Source organism: Oryzias latipes, chromosome 16 (genome assembly GCF_002234675.1).
Source record: "Oryzias latipes chromosome 16, ASM223467v1".
NCBI lineage: Eukaryota > Metazoa > Chordata > Actinopteri > Beloniformes > Adrianichthyidae > Oryzias > Oryzias latipes.
The window spans coordinates 13309281-13321469 of record NC_019874.2 but is presented as its reverse complement, the minus strand read 5'-3'; the positions used below and the strand labels follow the sequence as shown (position 1 = coordinate 13321469).

Here is a 12189-nt window from a genome sequence, read left to right as displayed (position 1 = left end):
CAGCAATAGCGCCCCCAGTTCAAGTCCCGCCCTGCGACAGACTGGCCACCTGTCCAGGATGTCCCCTGCCTTTGCCCGCGAGTGGCAGGGATAGGCTCCAGCAGCCATGTGACCCCGAAAGGGACAAAACAGGTTTAGACGATGAACGAAGTAGACAAATATGCACAATTATTATGCGAATTTTGTGTGATGCATACCCAAATTTGTGGCAGTCTACGACCGTTCCGCCTGTGTCCACGAACGTCTAACAGACTTTTCACACATGTATGACATGGATGAATATTCATCCATGTAATATTCATAAAATGTACGTAGTGGCTGTGTGATGCAGCCTTCTTTTTACCTTAATTGATTTCACAGTTTAAAAGAAAATAAGAAACTGCCTTAGTTTCTCAAATTATTTTTTTAAAAGAAAAAAATGTCTAAATCCAAACAAGTTCAGTTAATTTACTCCCTTAGAAAGGTTTTATTGTTACTTGGTTTATGGCCAAACATTTTTTTAATGTGTGCTAGGATAGAGCGAGCTTGTAAATAAATGCAATGAATGTGTAACAGCAGAACATGTGAGGAATCAACTCAAATTTACCCTTAAGTAAGGCATCTTTGTCTTCCTGAGACCTGGAGCCATAAAACTATCCTGAAGGAACAGAGGCCTCACCTTAGAGGAGATTTGGCGTTTGCATTCTGTTCTAGTGCCTCTTTTTCCACTACAGTGAACTTGCAATGTCTGCCAGCTCTTGTCATTTCTCTGTGTAACACACACATACAGAGCTGTAGTCGGAGGGCAGAGCCGCTTTTTCATGCATGGTTCACTGTGCTTATGTAAGAGCACTACTTAAACCTGGTTACATCATATAACAGACAGCAGTGTGTCAGTCGGTCACTGTGCCACACAACCACTCAACTATGTTCCACACTGACCCCTCACCGGCGTATGTGACTCGAGCTTATAGAAAGATCAATATAATCTTTGTGCATGCATGTATTTATGCATAAGGGCAGATATTACACCAACATTGAAGGACTTTATGAATGAAAGGTGTGACATATAAGTATTATCCTGCTCAGTTCTTGTATTGCCGCACATATAAAGATCCAGTTTCCAAATTAGAATCCTAATGCATCCTCAACCAGCTCCCACTTTTTGTTCCCCCTCCCATCCTGGCTTTCCCAGCAGGACGGCCCATGTCTGTCTCTCTCAGTTTCTTCTGAGAACAAACATGCACATTTGGACTTGAGGGAGGGCTGGAAGAACCACTCCCACTTTCCTGTTGCAAAGAGAGACAGAGGGAGGAGCGTGGCTGCGCTGAAGCCGAGCCCCTCTATGCCTCAGCACGCAGAGTGGAGCAGACACCAACAGCCACACAAACACGCTCCCCTCTCAGTTACACGCACAGTCACACACATGCCGCACACTACTGCCGCCGCTGCCAGTGCTCACACACAAACAGACACAGTGACGGCTGCCAGGCTCAGTGGGAAGCAAGCCGTCAGGGAGAGAGCTTGAGAAGAAAGGAAGGGATAGCCGAAGGGGAAGAGGAGAAAAAAAGAGTTGGAGGGGCACCTTGTGGATCAGATGGGATTTTCCTCTGAATGAGTGTGCGTCTGGATAAAGCAATCTGCCTCCTCCTCTGCGAGAGGAGTTCATAGCAGGGCTTTTTTTCTTCCGTTTTGCTCATCCTCCTCACCAGCGATATCTACCTATCCATCTATCCCCGGGGCTCAACAAAAGAAGGAGGGAGTGAGAGAAAAAAGCAGTCACAGCTTCAGCTCCAGACCACCCTCTCTCCTCCTCCTTGTCCTCTTCCTCCTCCTCCTGTTCTCTCTCCAGCTCCACATCCATGTGTGACTTCATCGCTGGTCTCACTATCTTTTCAGGATAGAGCAAAGAGCAGCCTGTTCTTCAAGATCCAGCTGGACTCCTGCTGGGATCGGGATCTCATCTGCTAGAGGAGAGGAGTTGGAAGAGGGTGACTGGGAAACCCAAGAAGGAGAGGAAGAGCAAACTGAGGGGCATGTTCAAGGCAGGGGAGAAGAGGAGTGAGTCTAATTCGTAAAGCGGAGAGTGCAAAGACCCGGCAAGCTAAACCCAACCATTCAGCCCCCCTTCTCCTCTTCCCTCTCCTTTTACCCTGCTCTTCTTTTAGTCCTGCTCTTCGATTCCCTCTATTGTTTCCCATCTTGCTACTATCCTTCTGTATCCTCCTTTCCTCACCCCACACATCCATCTCACGCAGCCTCTCTCCGCTGCTTTCCCGGGCATCTCTTTTCCAGACCCGGGGGAAAAGGCAGTGTTTGTGATGATCCCTTACCAGCTCCAAAACAATCAGACAGACTGAAATTGCACACACTATCTGCTCCTCTGTCCACCGCCTCTTCATTGAATCGCCTTTGAACCAGTGAGACGGAATCTCTCTCTGTATCCTCCACTCCTGGAAACAGCCCCTCTGAAGGATTCAGGCCAGCAGCTGGAAGCCATCGTGCCCCACCTGTGAGCTTCTATCTCCAGCTTCTAGGACCTTCAGTTGCATTCCAGCTACATGGGAAAACGTTTGGAGCAGCAGCCAATGTACCCCCACTACACCTACTACTATCCCCACTATCTCCAGACGAAGGTAAGATGGTGATCTCTGCTGACCTATTTTACCCTCTGCTTCAAAGCTGTCTGAGTGTGTGCGGGTTGGAGTTTTGTCTTCTTAATGGCTCAAACTTAACCGCCCTTTTTTATTGAACTTATTTGTGCAGTTGACATGAAGCTGCTCAGGACAGCTACCAATTTTCAGAATTGTTTTTTAGAACGTACCATGACCTTAAGATTGTGATTGAGACTTACTGAAGGACGTCTATAATGTTTGTTTTGGGGCTAAACCATAAAGCAGAAACATGTATTCACTCTAATAAAGAAAATAGAGAATACATCAGGACAAATGGTGCTTATGAAACAGGATGATGTCCACTTGTCTGAGTGTCTGATGGCGAAGGAGAGACTAAATTCAGTCGCCTTGGTTTTTCTTTTCTCTTCCCTCTGAGCGATTGACCCCATCCTCCCCTCTCCAAGCCCTCCACTTCCCTCTAGCTACAAGTTCAAGTTCAGGGCAGGGGGGCCCTACCATCTTCCCAGCCCCCTTGCTTTCTTTCCTACTTTGTCCCCCCTATTTTCCGCGCCTTCACTCCCTCAGCACCATCTCCTGCAGCCTGCAACCCTCGCCCCCCCCCTTTCCTCGGATCATTTCCATCACATATTTCATATTTACTGAAAAGATGGATGGAATCTGATCTATTGCTCAGATTACCGCGGTGCAAAAACTCATCTCTGTCTTTTTTTTACCCCTCTTAATTTCCTCCCATTCTCTTCTCTTATTCACAGATAAAATGCACATAATACTTTCACAAAAAAAGAAAAAAAAGTCTGCAATCAGACTTTTGATCAATTCATTTTACTAAGTCACACTCTGATTCTTCTGCCTCCTACGAACAAAAATGGATTACAAAGGCCTGATCGATTGCTCCTGCATCATATCACCCTTTATTCTCCATGTCTGCTGTGATTCATTCTTTTCCCTCGCTTTATCTCCGTCTTTTTTTTAACCTTTCTTTTAAACGTGTACTAGTAAAATGTGAGAAATATGGAAGCTTCACTGCAAGTTTAAGGAAACCTGAATGTGTTTGTGAGTGAGAGAAATAGAAAGGAAAAGCAAGTAGGAGTGGAGAGATCATGATATTGAGTGGACGCAGCGTGGGAGGAGCAGGTAAGAAACTTCTTGCTCAGGTGTTAAAAATACGTCAAAACGGCAAACTAACAACAACACACAAAATTTATTCCAGCAACAGAACTAAAAGACTACTTTTTAAAACATTTTCCTCCTAATTTGGCCTGAAATCAACATTTTAATGAACAGGTAATACGCTGCTTTTGCAGGATATGGCCTAAAGTAAAATGCATTGCAATAGTTTTTACCCAAAAAGTTGAAAGGAATGCACAAAAATTGGAAAGGGTTAGAGCCTTTACAAATATTGAATTTGTGGCGATGCCAGTAGAATTCTTAACAAAGCCTCACAAAACACCAGTTTATAGGAGATGTGAGACTGCATTTATCTCTGGCTGCTATTTCTCTCTACTGCAATTCAGGAAGAAAATCTGTTCCTTTCTGGGCTAAACTGCAGTTTTTATGGTAGATTCATGTGCAAATAGAGTTATAGCCAGATTGAAGGTTTTTATTTAACATCATTTTGTAACAAATTGATTACATTTCCTCAAACACATCCACTGCAGAAACTCTGTCTTTATTAAAAAAAAAAAAAAAAAGGTTACTAATTAACTGCTGGATAGAGGTTCTCATTTGCATTTGGCACATCAGCATCACCCACATATCTGCTGATCTCAGAACTGTGCACATTCACATGTGAGAGCCGTCTGAGGCTTTCGAGAATGTGCTCAAGATGGGCAAAAATAAGCTGGGGATGGTTTGTTAATACCAATCTGCATGCATGTGCTTTGTTTGAAAAAGTGGATGAATATATTCAATTTGGCTGCTGTAAGGAAAAACAAAAATATGTTAATTGTGGACTGTGAGAAGACAGTGAATATTACTCTTTTCCCAGGTTACACAAATTCCAAAATTGACACCAGAAAACTGACATTTTAATTGTTTTAAATTTACTTCACTGTGGCATATTCATACTTTTTGCATGCAGTATAAAGTTAAATTATTATGAACAATTATAGCATGAGCAATTTACTGAGTATTTTGTAGGTGCCGGCCACCAGACATTACGCTGCATGTACTTGCAGGTTATATTAACTTGAGTGTTTGATGAGTTCCTGTCAGCCAGTTTTACTCATGTCTGTGTGTGGCTCGGCTCTCTAGTTTCATGATTTATCTCTATCAGTTCAAGGTCATATCATTTCTCACAAGTATCTGCAACAGGCATCTGGCCCAGACTATCGCTTCATTCTTTACACTCTATCCATCCTTCTATCCTTTTTTTCTCACCAGCCCCTTCTCTGCTGTCAAGGTCAAATCAAATTGGATACTAGCTCCATAGAGTGTGCACATATGGTTGCGGTTGCGCCACGAGGGCATGCATGTTGCTAAATACATTAAATGATGAACAAAATCTGCATCTGCTCATCTTCTTTTTGTCTTCCTTTTTTTACCTCGCAGAATTAAGACCTGTGGCTTTGACTTTGTGTGATTAATTTCTTCACTTTTTTGCGGATCAATCACAGAAATGTTTTTTTTTAGTGAGGCATGTGAGTGACTCACTTCCTGCTAGACACCTTTGCATTTAGCCCGCTGTCATTTAAGCTTCTAAGATTCCCTAGTTAATCATCCATATTGACCTTGATAGGTATCTACGTTTTATCTGCCTGTATTGCTTTCACTCTTTAAATCTTGGAGCATTTGTATATGAGTACCTTATATTCTGCATTTAAAAGCCTTCATGTGTTTTAAAACATGACAGTACATCTTATAATGCGGAGCGCCTTACATATGGATTAACTCTGGTTGTTCTTAGTGATGTTGACGTTATTTTGAGAGGTATACGGTGCTTTGTCAGAATGTCAGTCTGTTTAATTTACGAGTTCCAACTCAGTTTTGGTGTTATTGTGAATATGCAAGTAGCGGTGTTGTACTGTGCTATTTTTATTACGTGTCACTAACAATGTTGGGAGTTTGCATAGCCACGGTAATGTTTGTTGTAGCCAAATTAGTCAGCTTTTTTTTTTAAGTTTCAAGTAAGTTTGTTGTATTTTACTTTTTTTTTTTTTTACAAGGTTGGAAGTTAGTTGTTGAGGAAAAGTGAACTAAAAAAAAAAGAAAAACCTGGAATCTAAATTCTGCTCGAAGGGTCTGTTTATTCCGGAATAAAACAGAAGATGATTTTAGCGTCTCAAAACCAGTCAAACCCAGGCAAGGATGGATGCTCCACTATTTTCTGTTAGCCCACAGCCTTTATAGGCATATGGACATGGAGTCTCGCCCACCATCCACTACCTCCTTATTATCATATTAAAAACATTTTAATCTTGTTAAGTCCTAATCGGACAAAATAAAACATTAAAAGATTTAAGTCCATTTGTTACGTCCTTGTCGGGCCTTATTCCCACTGGTATCTACAATGTAGGTAACAGGAATTCTGGCCCAACATAATCACAATAACGCTTGTTTAAGCGAAATCAGTCTGTTTTTGTTGTTGTTTTTTACAAATTCCAAACAAGTTCAGGTGTTATTGTGATTATGCTAACATGTAGCGGTGTCAGACTGTGCTTTTTTTTACGTGTTACTAACAGGGTTGGAAGTTAGCATAGTGGGAGTAATGTTTGTTTTAGCGGCATTGGTCTGTTGTTTTACGAGTTCCAAACAAGGTTGGGGGTTATTGTGACTACGCTAACGTATGGTGGTGTCCGACTGTGCTTTTAAAGATTTTTTTTTTACAATACTAATAAGTTTAGGAGTTAGCTTTACAATATTATTTGTTTTAGAAGTATCAATCTATTCTTTTGTGATTTGCAAATGAGGTTGGAAGTTAAAGGTATTGTGAATATGCTAATGATGCTTACATGTAGAGCAGTGTTTTTCAACCTTTTTTGAGCCACGGCACACTTCAACCTCGACAAAAATCCCGCGGCACACCGGCATTCAAAAAAAAAAAAAAAAGAAAAAGGAGAAACTCGGTCTGTATTGATCCGCAGTCCCTTCATGATCTCACATGCATTTTTGTGATAATTGTGGCAGAAAAAATTGTGGCAGCTGTTTTTTAAAGATGTAATAAAAGTTAAGTTAAAAGATTTAAAAACTGTTTGATTTGTGGTCGTTGTGGTTTCACGACGTTAAGAGGAGATAGTCGTGCACCCAGACGCTCACACTGTCACTTTAATAACCAAATGCATCATGGGAGATGTAGTTCAATAATCCGCCAAACGCAGACAGACTAGCGTCTCTGAGCTTCATTGTTTTGTTCACTTTTTCCACGGTCCGACACCGGATTCTGTGGAAAGCTACACCGCTAAAGACGAGCTTTAGCTGGTATTTTTCTTAGAACTGAGAGACTTTTTCAGCAGAATTCAGAACAAGGAAGTGAAGACTTTAACCACTTCTGATTGGTCAGACTGATGACGTGTGATTAAGATCCCAAGAATGATTGGTGGAGAAAAGGGGCGGAACATTTCCTAACACAGCTAAAGCTGCGGCTAAATCGCGGTATCGTCATCCTTATCAAAATGTATTTAATAGAATCAAATAAACACAAAGAAAAAAGTATTTTATGATCTTTCATATTCCCAATTTCTTGGTGTTTTATCGGGGCCTGTTGGGATGAACAAAGAACTGAAATCCTGGAGATGGGAAATGTTTTTAGATCAGTTAATGAGGGCAATTTCCCAAGGCACACTTGACCATCTCCCACGGCACACTAGTGTGCCGTGGCACACTGGTTGAAAAACACTGATGTAGCGTGTTCCAAACGATGTCTTGAGTTACTGAGAACGCAGTAGATAAAGTCTGATTGACTGACAGACTTATCTCTGACTATTTTTTTTCGTTCAATACGTCTTCTAGCTTGGTCCGCCTTATATATGACATAGTTGGAAAGTATAGCATTCGTTGACAGCGCACTTTATAATCCGGTGCGCCCTACAGTGAGAAAAACACAACAATGCTCAACCTATTGTCTTTATGGTCTCATTCCTCTTTGACCCCATTTCCTGCTCAGCACATTTGTCTTCTTTTGCTCATTGATCCGATTGGGTTCTATAATTTTTTTCTTTTTGCCCAGCAGGTGCCAATTATCCTCCTGTGGTAATCAAGCGTGTGTACATATGGGCAGCTTTCTGGCCTTGTAAAATCAGCCTCTATGCACGCTTGCACCACATGCTGTCACGAAATGACACTCTTATACTAACAATAGGAAGTCCACCAGAGGAGAGTGTGTGCAAATGTGCCTTTTAAATACAGATTTGCCCTTGTACTGCCTCTATAATGGGATATAGGCTCAGTTAGTGTACATTAGTGAGGAGCAGGGAGGCACTGTATGTCTTCTTATGTGAGTCTAGTGGTACTTAATCATGTCCATAAGAGGGTAGGAAGAGATCAGAACAGGGTGGCGTTCAAGTTTGGCTACAGTCTTACATTCTCTGTGGGATTTGTTCAGACTTATCAAGAGAAAATGTTGAAAGTAGGGAAGAAGTTATTTTTTAAAACTACATGCTGTTTGTAAGTACCTATCATGTCAAAACTTCTTTTAGAGTTGAATTTAGCTGTGGCATTCGTAAACAGTAACTGAATACTCTTTTTGGCTCTGTGTGTGTTTAAACATGTCCCAAAAGGAAGCTCTGCCATTGACCTTTTTCTTGCTGAACAACTGGGTTTAGAACTCTGTTGTTGAGTAGTTAAACTCATATTTTGTGTTTTACTACTTAACAACATTTCAAACAAAAATCTAAACAAGCATTAATGAAAAGAAATTTTCTGTTTCCAAACAGACCTGAGCCAACCTTGAGCAGTATAGGACAGATTTAAGAGCTTGAGCTGAGAGACTAACAGTAAAACTGTATCCCGCAGCATCCACGGCAAACTAAATTTATTTACCAATTAATATCCTGTCTTAAACTATGATTAAAAACCTGAGAAATTGTCTCATGATGTGTTTTTTCAGGTAATTTAAATTAAAACAAAAATAAATTTAGAAACTGGGTGAAATTTCACATTGAAACAGGAGCAAGGTTATATTTCATACTAAGAAGTTAAGCAATAACATTAAACTGTGGTAAAAATGCATTTTTTTTTTTTTTTTTTTTTAGGTTTTCAGGGCCTAAAGGTTTAACAAGGCCTTAAAGAGAGATGTTTGAGGAGACCATGATGTTTGTGACATCATCAGTAAAACAACAAAGGAACATCCTACTGGTTGTTAAGAATGTTTTAGCCTGACAAGGAGGAGAGGGTAAAACTACACAATAAGTTATTTTAAACCACTTGTGATGATTATTTTTTTGGTAATTAAATTTAAAAAGATACTTATCCTTAATAGCTTTTACAGCTTTTGGATTTGGAGACTGTTAAAGACTCTTGTAAAAGGTGAAAAAGAAACATGGAGTGTACACATTTTATATTTGCATGCTGTATTTTTAAGTAAATAAAAGGTAAAATGATTGAACTTTAAAAAAACGTACAAATTCTGAGAACATCTGTTTACAATAAAAAGCTAAGCATTGATGACACATGGCACTCAGTCATGTCAAAGCACATCATTTTGGCTGGATGATTGTTCTGTTATGTTCTGCGTGTGTTTGTTTGGTTTTGTTAGTGTTTCACCTTTTCTCTCCGTGCAAGCCCACCGTGGCTCCTCCCAGCTGATCCACACCCTCACCTTATCTCTGCAGAGGAGTGCACATTTGCCGTTTTAGCTTTCTCCCTATTTAAGTTGGCTGTCTGTATTCAGTGTTGGTTGTTTTGTATGCTCACCCTGTGCCTTTGTTCCTTGGTTTTTCTTTTTTTTCATGTGGTGTTTTTTTTTTTTTTTGCTATTGATTCATTAGGCTTTTTTACTTGTGTCTGAGCCTCTTTCCCTGCGTCTGGGGACTCGTCAACAAGCCCGTGACATGGTCACAGCATCAGTGGATGTTGGCAGAGGTCCATAAAAAATGGTCTAACAGTTTGTGAAACTTCCTCTTTTTCTCCTTGTGTATTTCCCTTTTTACAAAAGAGCAATTTCATTGGACCTCTACTTGTTTTGGTTAGTCACAATAAAAGCAATTCATTCATTCCAAAAAGTACCAATAATTAAATACTGGGAGATGAGGTGCTAAAGCTTACTTAACTCACCATCTCCTTCCTTATTTTGTGTTTTAAGCTTCGATCCTGTATTTATTTCTACTTTCTGGTTGATTAGTTGTTTGCATTTAGATTTAGATAGAAGTGTTAATTAAGGCAAAGGAAACACTAAAAACAAACAAAAAAGGATTAATACTAACTTCCGTTCCTTTTGTTTGTTTTTACTGATTTCAACTACAAATCTCGTCTAAACAATTAAATGTTATAAGTGATTCCCAAAGGTGTTTAAAAAAAATAAACAACATCTCATTGTCAATTCCCCCCCACTATTTTGTCAACTTTTTACAAAATTCATTTTTTAAGTCAGACCTTAAAATTGTAACATTGACATTTTATTTGTGAAGCACTTCAGTAAAATTGAGTCTCTGATGTAACTTTAATTTGGCATAGACTTTTACTTAGATGCCAACTTGCTCTTCAAACATTCGTTTAAAAATAATTTTTTGACTATGATATTTAAAAAATACAGTAAAAACGTTTCCTCTCATTATTTCTAGAACTCACCGCGTCTTTCTTTGCTTTGTCTATGCTTGCCTCCAAAAATTAGTCAGGACATCAACTTTCATTTGCACAAGCATGCATCGAGTATCTTCAAATGCAGTGCTGCTATTTACGGTTTTAAATCTTTTTTAGCCTCTTATGATGATTGGATTTAGAATCTGTGATGATAATCACTAGGAGCAAGATAAGAGAGGCTAACAGAGGGAAAAAGTCGCATTATCAACCAGCAGATCATCAGTTTGCTGAAGATCAGCGTGCTAATACGCTCACTGGCACACAAGGAGCTTTAATTAAGGTAATGAGAAATGGCATTCAACTGATATCAAGGTAATGACACGTACGGACACGCCTGGACATCTAAATAGAATATTGCGTCTCTTCAAAAATGAGCTTTTCACATTCAATTACTCTCTATTATGCGCTAGATAAATGTGGCCGGTGTTTGGCTTGTCTGTGTTGAGCAAACAAAAGCGTGAGAGTAAGAGGGACACACTAAACATGAAAGTATGATTGTATAAACACATGAACGGCACCAAGAAAATTGATTAAGCCATCGTCTAATCTGCTGTTTCACATTAACTGCCTCCTTCCCTCCTTGTCTCCTTTAAAGCCTCTGCTCCTTCTCTTGTCAAACATAAAGAACTTTTGGCACAGCTGAAAAGGCGACCATAAATAATTCAGCGCACGTCTTTCCCACATATGAACACGGACGAGTGTGTGTTTAGTGTGCAAAGTAAACAAGGGATATAGAGTTTATGACCCAGCATGCATTCTGCTTGTGCCTTTTCTGCTCACATCTGGCTGCCTGCATCAATTTTAGGTTTACGACAGACAATATTAACATGTTGTTTTGAAGCCCAACCTATTTATTCTGGATCTTAGGCCTGATCTCATAGCATCATATGCCAAAGTGGGCAAGACGATGGCTTTATGCTTCTTCCTTTTTATTGTACCACCCAACACTCGGCCTACTTTCTGTTTGCCTCTATCCTGCCTCTCTCCAACTGTTTCAGGGCTCTGTCTTTCTGGCTCTCTCCTACCATCTGTTCATATTGCCCCAAGTCTTTTATGGCGTCTACTAACCACCTGTATATGTTCAGTTATTGTCAGACATGGAAGCGACCCAGTGAATGCTGACCAACCTAAAAGATGACAGTGTTAAGGGATGAGAGAAGCTTACCCCTGAATGCTTGCCATTCAAAAACCAAGGTATGGAGCTAAAAAATAAAAAGGAATAGGCATGAGAGAAAGACACGAAGAGGAGAAAAGTGATACACATCAAAAGGAGAACATATGGCTGTAAAAAAAAAAAAAATCCAGAGTAAAAAAAAAAAGCGATAGGGCTCCAAGGGGAAATAAAAAAGAAATGTGGTGAAGTTGTAGGCTGGGTCAGGGAATAATGGAGCTGCTGCATTTTTAATAGTTGGCCACTTTGTAGCAAGCCTTGTCTAATGGATTCTCTGCTTCTTAAAAGCTCTTGTCAGAGCACCCCAACACCTACCCCCACTGCACCCCTCTCTCTATTCTCAAGCAGTTGTACTTCGGAAATAACCAAGGGCTTCAGCAGTCAGCAGCGCTTTCACATGCAATGTACAACAGTCTAACATTGTCTGGCAGCCAACATAATTCCAGTTAGAATACCGATGGTTAGAAAGACATGCTTAGAGCTTAATTCAGTTACAAGATGAATTAAAGCTACAAGTAGCATTTAGCGGGCCCGAGCACGTGCCACCGCCTGGCACGAGCGACCGCCCCGTGAGCAACGCCCTGCTCGAGCCATTCTCGTCGTTTTTTCTTGTCCATTCTGGAGCTCCAAGCTAATGTTAATATGACAGCAGCCTGTGGGGGGGGGGGG

General features: G+C 40.4%; 1 protein-coding gene across 4 annotated transcripts in view; it reads left to right on the top strand.

The window, feature by feature from the left end:
• The first annotated feature begins 1350 nt into the window (after window positions 1-1350).
• The window catches only part of rbms3 (RNA binding motif single stranded interacting protein 3), a 110462-nt gene continuing 99623 nt past the window's right edge, over window positions 1351-12189 (top strand). Inside the window, exon 1 of one of the 4 annotated variants that reach the window (XM_023963992.1) lies at window positions 1351-2615. In XM_023963992.1, coding sequence (XP_023819760.1) covers window positions 2541-2615 — 75 coding nt within the window. In that variant the 5' untranslated portion in view covers window positions 1351-2540. The remainder of the gene's footprint in view (window positions 2616-12189) is intronic. The other 3 variants (XM_023963991.1, XM_023963990.1, XM_011485042.3) reach the window with 3 other exon arrangements.